Consider the following 12945-nt stretch of genomic DNA (forward strand, 5'->3'; position numbering starts at 1 on the left):
AATCACCCTGTAGAGAGATCAGCTAGAAGAAATTACCTTGTAGAGAGTTCAGTTACAAAGAAATCACCCTGTAGAAAATTCAGCCACAAACAAATTGCCCTGTAGAAAGATCAGTTAGAAGAAGTTACCTTGTAGAGAGTTCAGCTACAAAGAAACCATTCTGTAAAGAGCTCAGCTGCAAACAAATCACCTGCACAGAATCCAGCTACAAACAATTCACTCTGTAGAGAGATCAGCTAGAAGAAGTTACCTTGTACATAGTTCAGCTACAAACAAATCACCCTGTAGAGAGATCAGCTAGAAGAAGTTACCTTGTAGATTGTTCAGCTACTAACAATTCACCCTGTAGAGAGGGCAGCAAGAAGAAGTCACCTTGTAGAGTATTCAGTTACAAAGAAACCACCATGGAGAGTTCTGTAATAAATATATGTATTATATATATAATTTGTACATTTACTGATAAAATCAGAAATATTTAAAGTACATCTGCTTCATCTTTTCTTCTTCCTGTGGTAGAGAAAAAAAAGACAGGTTAAAAAAGTCCCAAAGCCGGCCTATTGTGGTATACAAATACAAAAAGAAATGAAATCTAATCCAAAACAGCCAAGCTGTAAAAAAACAGTGCGGCCCTCAAAAAGGCTATGGTGAAAAAAGATGTGAAATCCAAGGTGGCGGCCAAGAAATGGCTGTGATGGTAGGTTAATGGTAAAAATTTTAATAACGGCAATTTAGGTGAATTTTTTGCCAAGACCAAGTGGCACAAAAATTCACCTGAATTGTCGTTATTAAACTTTTTACCATTAACCTACCATCACAGCCATTTCTTGGCCGCCACCTTGGATTTCACATCTTTTTTCACCATAGCCTTTTTGAGGGTCGCACTGTTTTTTTTTACAGCTTGGCTGTTTTGGATTAGATATAATATATGTGCTACAAAAAGTAAGGAAACAAGCTCAAAAATGTTACAGCTGAAATGAGAAATAATCCAGCAATAAAAGAAACAAGATTAGATGACTACTTGCTAAAATAAGACACACTTTAATGCCTACATTTGGCTAGCATCTTCAAATAAGATCATTAAATTAGCCAAAAGTAGGGATTAAAGTGTGTCTCATTTTTAGCTTGTTTCCTTACTTTTTATTGCTGGATCGTTTCTCATTTCAACTGTAACATTTTTGAGTTTGTTTTCTTATAGTAGTATGATCAATCCTCACTTCCTTTTAAAAATTTTTAATAGCTAGTTTGTTTACTTTTCATGTCTAGCTAGCTAGCTATATTATACTCTTTGTTTTCCACATAATATAAATATCACTGGAAGCAGCTATCTTTTACCCTCGTACGCAATAAGCGCCTCTAAAATAATTATCGTTTTGTCTTTTAAAGCTATTATAGCAACTGTTAAAGGATTCAGCTGCATTTCTAATGGCCTAAATGTGAACAGTAAACCACCATACGAGTGGAACCCTCACTTTTAGAAGTCTAGATCCCAAGGTGGATCCGCCCCTCAAAGGAATTATTAGCTAGCTACATTGTACCTCGCAAAAAAAGCTAAACTGGTAAGACTATAAAACGACTACCTGGCGTTAAAAAATGCTAGAGACAACTCCATGGGTACTACACCCGTTCACCCTAGTCTTACCCACACGCTTCATTAAAATCACATGTTTGGGTTGTGGCATGTGCCGCAACTATTAATCATCCTTCGAGAATAACAAAGAAGCGAATGAATGATGAAAGCAAACAGCACGGTGCAGTGGATAGAATGTAATCGGAACAACAGATTCATGAATCTGCTGTCATTACCTTGGCTGTCTGAAATTTCTGGAACCATACACCCAGGTCATACAGCAGGCAGGCAGGCAGAGAAAATCCAGGTGAATTAAAAAATTTTTAAACTCACTGCACATTGACACATTTGACTTTTTACTTTGTTTAACCAAGGTACAGCATAATTACAGCAGTACTATTATATTTCAGTACTGCATGATAAACTCACAGCAGTAGCCAAGCCACACATGTTTATTAAGGCTGGCTGCACATGTGTAACTCTGTACCAAAATGTTACCAATTCAAGCAAATTCATGAAGCAATTGATCAAGAAACATCTGGCATGCCACACCATGATCAAGACATATGTGTTGTGCAGCCAAGAAGGCCAGTGTGCCACACCATGAGTATATATATATTTACTGAAGAAACAAAATGTGATTTTCATGCATATGTAGCTCCATGCTCCCTTCTCAAATTAGAATCATATTTGTATTGCAAACACTCCTCCACCTGCAGCATCCCACATACCAAATTTGAGCAAGATTGCCTAATGTAACTGTGAAATATGAGCCTTCAAAATTTGACTTACTTTCTTTTTTTTCTTTATTTAGGGGGAATGGGGGGGGGGGCTTATTCTTTTCACACACTTTACAAAAACCATTTTACAATGCAAATGTGTAGCTCTATTTTCTTGAGTTTTGGTGACTTTTAGAACATATTGCAGCAATATCATGTACCAAATTTGGTGCAAATCTGATAAATACTCCTAGAGCTATGGATGATTATTTGCATTAAAAAAGACTAACTTAAGCTTGCTGTCACACCTACAGGGTAAATCGCTTATGGGAATAACTTAAAAGTCACTATGTGTATAGGTTAACCATCCAAACCTTTTGTGGCCTAAAAGAAATCACATTGACAGCTATAGAATTACAAGGAAAAACCAAACAACTGTAAATTGTGGGGTTGAAATACTCTAATAGAACAGTCACCGTGGGGTAAACATTGGTTGAAAAACACTTACCAGCATTCAAACCAGTGACCTCCATACTGAAAATCCAAATCCTTAAGCACTTGAGCTACTGTCATCACAGCTATTTACTTCTACTTTATCAAGGAAAATTCTAGCTAAAATCTACTCTATAGTAAAAGTTCATAATTTCATAGATCTACTAGTATAGATTGTTCTAGAAAATTCTATTATAAATCCTCTAAAAATGTGCACTCTATTAGAGTATACAAAAGTACATTAAATGAACTCTGTAATACAATACTTCTCTAGTATTCCATCGAATCAAAACCAATATTACAAGTACACAAAAGTTTTTTGGAATTTCCAACTAAGTAGGGACATAGCACATTTATAAAAAGTACTGGAGTAGTGCACGATATTAAATCACAGTATAACAATAGGAAGTGTTACATCCCTACTGTGCTCAAGTAAATGCACAGTAGAGATATAACACTTTAGTATCGTACACTACTCCAGCTGGTTTTATCAATTTGCTATGGTCCCTACTCTAGTTGAAAATTCCAAATTCTTGTGTATTTGTTTAACTTTTTTTGTAAATAAAATTATGATGACTGGTGAAGCCACGCATACTGCAGCAAAAGAAAGAAACGGCGCTGCATGTCCCAGCTACCAATTATCATCTGAAAAGTGAAGTATCCGTTGTCAGCTATGTTCAACCCATTAGACAGCATTACGAATCAAGAACTGTTCAAAAAGCACCTCTGCAATCAAAGTAGCCACTATGAAAAATACAGACAATTTCAGTTACGAAGGTAAGCTATCACATGCTACCGCCAAATTGACATTTTTTGCTGTCAGCAAAGATGAATGGGACACAAAGGAGGATACCGGTAAGTCCATGAAGAATGCATTGTATGTACTGCGGTACACCAAAAAGCATGTGTATGGCTGAAGCGATGTCAAACAGCGAAAAAAATTGAGCCCATAGCCGTTATCGAGTTACACTTGTCTGAAGGAATCAGTCAGTCAGTTGATAGAAAATTCCGTTTAATAATTTTCCGTAGCAACTTGTTGAAAGTGTTTTGGGCCAATCTGAAGGCTTCTTTGGGCTTAGATTTACCTAACCAATGCTGCCTCATTGTCTGGGAAAATTGAGGCTAGTTTTTGGGTAACAGCTTTCATGGTCCCTACCAGTGGCGTAGCTAGACTTTTAGTGATGGTAGGGCCTAGGTGGGACACACCTCGCACCAAGTTCTCCCATGCAATTGTAAATACACGACATACGAGTGGACTCTTACACATTTATATAGAAATCTTATTAAAGTGCATGGTTGTGCCTAGTTAGCTAAATATACTGCTACACTGCTGTTTCTGCAGCTAATTGACACTACAACCTACGCTACTGCTCGATCAGCATGCAATTTTACCTAATTTCTTCTTCCACAGCTATCACGGATTAACTCTTGATCCAACTTTTAATCGGCTAGCAACATGTCAAATATAAGCACTACAGTGTTGGAGATCCGCTAAACCATAGCGGGCACTAAAAGGAATGCGTAGTAGCACGTGCCTCATCACCTCGACAATCTCCTTAGTATCATAGGTCCAATCAATATCAGCTCACTATTCACCTTTTTGCAGTGGGCATTAAAAGGAATACTTCCATTTATTAAACCTCTTGCACGTCTTCTATCAAGAACACCTCATTCAACACCTGTCATAGAGTAGTATGTTATCACCTTGACTTGATATAATCACAATGTGTACAGCCTCATTTTACTGACACCTTCCCTCCAACTCAACATTTGAACTCGCGATCACGTGACAGTGGGCATTAAATGGAATTTTAATTTTCTGTCTGCTGATGTTAGTAATAGCAAAATAACAAGGAATTGTACCTGCAGCAATGATTTTCATATAAAAATTGGCGTGGTAGCGTTGTGAATAATCGTCACACGTCAAATCACGTGACTTACAACATTTACTGACGGTGCGGCCTGGAAAGCTGACGGTGGGGCACGCCACTGGTCCCTACTATACAGTACTGTTGTACTGTATGGCGTGCCAATTGTCATCATCATAGTCATCGTAAGGTGCTATGCTAGCAAAATTGTGGCTGGAAATCGTATTCTACCATAAAAGGTGCTCTGGTGAGCAACTGCAACTTATCATGTTTGCATGAAAAATCTGATCATTTATTGTATGGTGTGTAATTATGTTTTACTTGTGTAGTTATGTTGTGCTTTTGTATGCCATAACATTTTGCATACGAAAATAATTTTTCAAAAAAAATTTTGTTTTTGTACTTGTATGCGTGTAACTATGTGGAATGGAAGAATGCCCTTGGCTGAGTTCCAGAGTTTAAACAAATAATCAAATCAAATCAAATCAATGCTCTAATAGAACAGTCACTGAAAATAAAAATCCTAAAACGTAGATAAATAGTACAATCATGCATACCTACACCATTACTTGGAAGAAATTTACTTTGTTATAAAACACTATTGCAAATAAATACAGGCACTATAATATAGCCATAGCCATGAAAAAGCAAGCACATAACTATAGTAGGAGCATTTATTAGTAGCTATTAAGATCCTTTGGTTTTGATATTGGATTGGTAGATGTTTTTCTGCATTGGTGACTTATGTAATCATCATTGTATCTGTAGATAAGAACAATGATTGTGTAAAAACAAACCTCAAAGCCAGTTCACATAGTCACTGTTTCCACCATATTCATTAGTGCTCTATCCTCATACCCAGCTATTATCATTGATACAAGAGGTCACATCTTTTACACAGATCATATCATTCACATAAATTTTTACTGTGTGTGCAAAAATGCAGAACTCCATTGTGGACTAAAAATAATTGAATGTATCACACAATGAAGGAAACTTATAAATTGTGTGTTAGTATAGGTAATAACACACATTTGAGTGCAATTAGGGAATAATTGTACGAGTAACAGTCAAGGCAAAGCTGAGTGCAATTTTGGCTGTTACGAGTACAATTATTCCTAAAACGTGTGTGATTGCCTACTAATCACATAGCAACCACCGTTCATGCTATCCTATTACAAATTAATCATTGAATCGCAACCATTGCTATAGCACAAAACACTAGAGAAGAAAACCTAATTTCCTATAGTTTTGTGAATTCAGGAAAAGTGCAGGACATATAAGTAGCTGATTTCCAGCAGATATACTGGATTTACCACATGGCTTTCTCCTGCACTTTTTCTTTACATTCCTACTAGACCTGACCTTAACCTAAGTGAGGGAATACATAAATACTTGCATTGCACTGCACACCAAATTTCCCTGCATTTTATCCGCAACTGGAAATATGTCTGTCATATGAAATTCTCTTGCACTTTTCCTTTATTACAGAACATTCAGACCTGAACTAAATCTTAGTGTTGGGAATGTCATAAATACTAGCATAGCAGTACACATTAAATTTATGCATTCACCCTTGTTTTCTGTGCAATTGGCAATGTACCTATCTGCCATATGATGTATCCCCCATACTGTCTTGTAGATCTGCACTAAATAGCTAATACTTATGTTAACATTTCTGTACAAAATATCAGGTGGATGAGATGGTCACAGTTTACCGAGTTCCGCAGCTTATGGGGCTGGGTTACTACTGCTGTAGAAGGTAGCTAATTTTCCTTGCACTGCTAGTGCCACCTGTGCAGCTGGAGAATAAAATCTAACTATTACATTTATATTTCAGGACACCATCACCTGAAGTATGTGCACAGTTACCAAACCGATCAAATGAGCAGGAGCCCAGCTATACCTGACAATCAGTGCTAAACCGGCAGTTTGAGAAGTCACTAGCATTAAGACTTAGAGAAGTAAACTTGTAACCTTATTGCATAATATTACTTATGATAATTATGCTATGTTGGTATTAATTTTATTGATTGAATTAGCTATATAGTACATTACCATTATTAGTTGCAATTTGAGAAGACAAGTCTTATAGTCACTGGTGAAATCATTGAGTATAAATACTTAGTTGCTTGCTACAGATGAGCAGACTGAGATGTGGCTAATTAAATAGTCAGCAATGCACGAGTAGAAAACCTAGCCACAGCTGCTATATCCAGCATACAATTAGCTACTACTGAACAATGCACAAAGCCAATACTAGTAGGTGCTCTCATGACATTGCTACAGAATAGAGCAATAGGTATTTCATGTGACAGGATGAGATTATTAAATTATTGCATGGGAGTCAGAAAAGAGGAGAGCAACTGAGGACAGCTGAAGCTGTAATATTCTGCTCTATGACAATAAACAACGTGTTTTGACAAGAGATATTTGTGCACCCAGTGCAGCACCTAGTACTAGCAAGAGTATATAATAGAAACCAAGAGTGTTGAATGGTGTATTAGCCCATGATTAATGATTGCATAAAGTAACACGGATATTTCAGTAATTGCTTGTTTATGCGAAATGGTAATTTGAAATGCGTATGTGGCAATGGGCCTTTGTTGAATTGAATTTGACTTTGATTTTAAACTCCTATATTCGGCATAGCCAGTTATATTATTCCTTTGTTTGCCAGTTTTCGTGCTATTCAATCAAGTATTCAACAGTTACTGTACAAGGACAGTGTAGTAAGGACCCAAGATGTATTTTATAGTTGTAACATGAGCACAAGTGATTTGCCTGATATGTATGCCCAAAGCCCGAGGGCGGCTGTGGGCATACATATCAGGCAAATCACGAGTGCCCATGTTACAGCTAATATGCAACAGTTTTGTTCAGGCTGATAGCCTTGATGCCAATACGAGTGTAACCACTTTTATATGCATGCCTGAAGATTCGATTATGGTTAGGCAGCAAGTAACATTGTAGCTACAATTTTTATAATAAACTGATGAGTCCTACAGATATCACAGAAAAGTCGAGTAGGACAAATTTCGGGGAATTTACAAGTGTTTTAATGCTTTCGCGTTGTTTAAAGATTAATCACAACGTATACTAAAGACCTAAAGGGGTAAGCTTCATTATAGAGTGGTTAATTTGTGTCATCCATAATGTGGGAATGTCCACATTCAAAAACGTGCTGAAATGCTTCTGAATGTACTGTAAGACTAGTTCTCACCTGTAAGTAACATTTCCCAGCTTATAGAATGGCAAGGATACTGAAACATCTTCATTTGAGTGCTTCTTGTGGCAACACTTAAATTTGTGGTAATCATCATGTGAGCATTAATATATTCCCACAATCGATTTCAGCCTGAGCTTGTATAAAACAAACAGAGGGCGGTACCACTACCTCATCCACATCAAGGCCATACTTGCTTTGATGAAAGTGGCTTGCTCTTTTAGAAATGCAACCACTTTCCTGGGATATATTTCAATGTACACTGGTGTTCATTTAGATGTTTCCCTGTAAACAGGTATACATGGCAAATGTATCCTCTGGAATTCCTTTGATCTGAGGTGTGAAAGTGTTACAATATCTGTTGGAAGTGTGTTTTTAGTAGATGGTGATATCTTGCTAGTATTATCTGTGATTTCAGCCAGTTGCTTTTCCATAGCTTGGAGGTGGCACTCAACCTCCTTTTGGATTCCTTAACATTACAATAGTTATTCAATCCCAATACATGGTAAGTGCAGTTCACTTAAATATAGTGCAGGGAATATCACTACTGTCGATTTTACAAAGTTGGGGTGCACAATTTTGAAACAAGGAAATGTTACACAATTCTCTACTGCATTTTTACTTTGTGCAATATTATGTCAACCTCTGTAAATGTTACAGAGCCAAAATGTATTTTCAAACAAACAGATACAGATAAATAGAAGGACTGACATACCTCTTCTACACACAACATCACTACCACTCCAGCTCCCATTACTCTGACAGGTCCTAGTGTCACTACCAGTTAGCTCATAACCAGTGTTACATGTGAAACTACAAGTGTCTTCATAGGAAGGAACTCCATCATCTCCCAGTAAACAAGTGATCATTCCATTATTAGGATCAGTAAGTGAAAGGCAAGGAACTAGCACAACAATTATTATAAAAGATGAACAAAACTGCATATATATTTATGTACGTAATACAGTAGCACATTGCACATTTACACTGTACTATTCTTGATTCAGAGTTTATACATACCTCTTCTACACATGGCCTCAGTACCATTCCAATTCCCATTACTCTGACAGGTCCTAGAGTCACTACCAGTTAGCCCATAACCAGTGTTACATGTGAAACTACAAGTATCTCCCTCGTAGCCCACCCCTTCTATATTAGAACTACATGATACTATCTCTCCATTGGATAGTGTTGATAAGTTGTTACACCGGATGTCTGCAAAATAAAATATGCACCATTAAGACATGTACATACACAGTGACCCAGTTCAAAATATAAAATGCAAAACTTTAAGGCATCACCTAACAAAAGAAATAAGGTGCAGTGGTCCTTCCATTATTCAAACTCATTGGGCCCTAGGTGATTTTGAATAATGGAAAAGGTCCGATAAATGAAACTCATACATTTATATACAGAGCTCAGTTAAAATACTCTAATAGAACAGTTACTTCCACAATTCGGATAGTAAAACATTCGGATAATTAATGGCCAGATAATGAGGGACCACTTAATAATCATTAGTTTAAAAATGAAGTAGAAATTCCAATGAAAAAAGTAGTGAAACAAGAGATGTGAAAAACATAGCTATGTGGAAAAATCCTTCTATTGGCATGTGTACCACCATCTGTTCAATGTCAAAGTAGGGATTTCCTACATAGCTACATATATGGTGTAAAACTTCACTTCACTTAATTAGTTTTTTGCTATAGCATAGCTGTGTTATAAAGGTGTGACTGTGACTGCTTTATTAGAGTATCTTGATCTCCCTGTTTGTCTTGAGCATGCGCTACACAATAAATTTAGGAGCATGATTTGCCATGTCTAGTTTTCTGTAACAAAACAGCAGCTGATTACAGCTAGATCATTAAGGGGTGTAGTCATGGTGTGTTCTGATCATTAAGGTGTAGTGTCGTGTTCTGATTGTATAGAGATGTGGTCAGTCCATGCAATCATTTTATAAGTGTGGCTATACAATGTTGCCCCTCTATGGAAGGTATTCAGTGCAGAAATTATTGCTTCAGTATGGTTTCCTTGCATGAAGAAAAAGACAATCATGTAATTGAAGATAAAAAGAAAGGCAAAGCACAGAAGGCAGACACGCGTTGGAACCAGAAAGGAGCATGCCACCAGTAAGTGTTTGTTATTATGGTGAGAAATGATGGCTATGGGCTGCTTTGTTTGGTCTCTAGCCATGTGACTATGGTCAGGCAGGCAGGGCAGGGCAGGGTAGGGCAGGGCAGGCAGGCAATCAACTGCTGCTACACCAGGCTTCAATTTTAGGAACTTAATCTCTTTGTCCAAATACAAGTAGTGCACCAGCCATCACTGTTAATCTGGAGTCAAATTCAGCTCACTTTTCTGGTTGTGCTGTGCTAACCTCAGTATTTATATTCCGTATCCACTGTTATACCAGGATCAACACCATCTTGTCATGAATCAGGTACACAAGTAGTTTTGATTACTGTTACTTTGTGTTTATGTGAGGTATAATTGCAGTTTGTAGAAATGCACCATCACCAGAATCTGATACTATTTCAAGGTATTTTGTTCAGTATATCCCTCCTCCCCCAGTTAAAAAGAATGTTCCATTTACCAGAGTAACTGGGTTGAGAGTATTCAGAAGTTTATGTTATTTTACATAAGAAAGAAGAAAAAAGGAAGGAAGAAGAGGAAAAAGAAAAGAAATGTGAAAAGGAAGCAACATTTTAGAGGAAGGCTGAAGAAAAAGCAAAGAAATCATTGCAATCCAATATGGTCAAAAGGAAAAGGCACAGAGTGTCGACGATGCAACAATGCCCACATCCACATCTCATGATGGGATAAGTCACTTCTTAATATACATTTCATTAACTTCACTATTCAGTGCTAATTAATTTTTCAACTAATTGTATATACTCACATAAAATTCTTATGTGAGTATGCGAGTACACTACTGGTACTTTCTCATTACATCAATGTACCAAGAGCTAAGTCAAACTAAGCCATTTAAAAAGGTAGGGCATCTATCCTGTATGTCAGTGCTGAGCCTAGGAATTGCACTTGTTTGTCAAATAGTGCAAAGCAAAGCCAAGCACTAGTTCCTTCCTATTTGCAATCCAAGAACTATTAATCCCAAAAACCACAATGTCATACAGCCATCTGTCCTATTTTCAAATTAATCCAACGACCATAGCAACTGTTATTAAGCAACAGAATTAACCACTGCAAAAGACCGATGACAATTAACAATCATTTGCATTGCAATCATTGCTATGGTCCAAAAATGACATTTATCTCAGCAATGATTACCTAGCAACCGTTGCTAAACAACCATGTTGTTGTTATGGGACATCTATCAGTTTGAAACACTAGTTGTCAAATTGGAAATGTACTTACAATAGAACACACCACAGTATTTTAGCCATTCAGATTAATATTACAGATTTTTGTTAAGGGGGACCTCGACTCCTTCCTGTTTACAATGCTCTTACTATTAATCCTGAATATCACAGCCATCCATCCTATTACGTAATAGTTAGACATCGAAACACAGGGTTCTACGGAATTTAGAAACCTGAAAGGCTCTGTGTTGTGGTGTATGAGCAAAGCGAGGGCGCTACTACAGGGCCTGAGAGTTTCTAAATTCTGTGGAACCCTGTGTTTCAATATCTAACTAATTTAGACCACAGCTCATTGTTGTACCTTCACAGCTGCTTGTAACATGTGAGATCTGTAGAAACAAGCTTAAGCCCAATACACCTCCTTGTAACTTGTAGCGGAACTTGCTATCCAGTTAAACACCTACGCGTTGCCAATGTTACAGGTGCGTAATTGCCGTGTTTTGTATCACCCCAGAGACAGGGATCTTTTGAGACATGAACAGGGAATCTACAGGATTTAGATGCCTGCAAGTAGCCAATGAAAATTTTGAGTATTTCAACTTGCTGTGGCCTAAATATAGATATAAAATAACACCTAATCAAACCAAAATACAATTATTATGCATTGGCTACTAATTAGGAGACTGTATATTCAATTTGCATGGGCAACTGAGTATGTGTGAAGTGCTTTATTATAACTGTTTACGTGGATTAAAAACTGCTGCTAGTATACAAAGGTTTCTTCTTTGAAGCCAGACAATTTTCTTGGCCTTGCTGTGATATCATCTCATTGGGTCCCTCAGTATATAAAACTTGTATTTGTGACTTGGTCTGGGAAAACTGATCTTATCACACATGACAGCAGATTTGATTTTTCAACAATAATATGAATAAACTATCAAATTTTATTGACAAAATCAGCTAGATTTGAGTGGTCTGCTTTTGCTGGCTGCTTTTCCAAGCATCGTGGTGATCCATACGAGCGGTCTGGGGCCCTAATGGAACTCTGGCCAGCCTGGGGATGACTGTATGTGGTGGCTGTACAGCTTCATGGTGTTGATCAAAGACCTGTGTTGTAAGTGTCCTTTTATATTAGCCAATTTTGAGATCTGAATGGTCTATAACTCAGCCTAATTCATCCCTACGTCTTCCTCTTTAATTTTATAAAACAACCCCTTGCCCTCCACCAGCCACCCCATTTGGAGCTTGCCTGCTACAGTCAGCCCCAGTTTAAAAACTATCTAAAATGGCGGAAACTTAGTTGTTGTCTATTTGTGCAGTGAATTCTCTGAAAGGTAAGGAATTGGTGTAAAATGTGTGAAAATTTGGTACATCTAGTTTCGTCCATTGGCAAGCTACAATACACCGAATACTAAAAACCGGCATTTCTCGATACTTTTAAATAGGCGATAAGACCGGTTTTCTCAGACTAGGTCACTTTTTATGAGCTTGACTTAATTTTTACAGCCAAGCTGTTTTTGGATAGGAATTGATTCTTACCAAACATTATTTCAATTAGTGGTTGCCGTTGACCATCCATATAATCTACATTATTTATATCAAATGTAGTACCAGGACTGTTAACATTGTTACTGTAGGATGTGTATCCATTAGTCTCAATATTCCAAATTTCTCGCTGAGAATTGGATGGTTGGTAATATCCTATCACATCATCAGATTGAAATTCAATTCGATCATTGTTGGTTAGCAATAC

General features: G+C 37.2%; 1 protein-coding gene across 1 annotated transcript in view; it reads right to left on the reverse strand.

The window, feature by feature from the left end:
• The window catches only part of LOC136251263 (sushi, von Willebrand factor type A, EGF and pentraxin domain-containing protein 1-like), a 64805-nt gene extending 51959 nt beyond the window's left edge, over positions 1-12846 (reverse strand). Inside the window, exons 1-3 of the mRNA XM_066043687.1 lie at positions 12732-12846; positions 8893-9087; positions 8588-8776 (exon numbers count right to left, since the gene is read on the reverse strand). Coding sequence (XP_065899759.1) covers positions 8588-8776; positions 8893-9087; positions 12732-12771 — 424 coding nt within the window. The 5' untranslated portion in view covers positions 12772-12846. The remainder of the gene's footprint in view (positions 1-8587; positions 8777-8892; positions 9088-12731) is intronic.
• Between the last annotated feature and the right edge of the window lie 99 nt (positions 12847-12945).

The sequence above is a fragment of the Dysidea avara genome, chromosome 3 (genome assembly GCF_963678975.1).
Source record: "Dysidea avara chromosome 3, odDysAvar1.4, whole genome shotgun sequence".
NCBI classification, from domain to species: Eukaryota; Metazoa; Porifera; class Demospongiae; order Dictyoceratida; family Dysideidae; genus Dysidea; species Dysidea avara.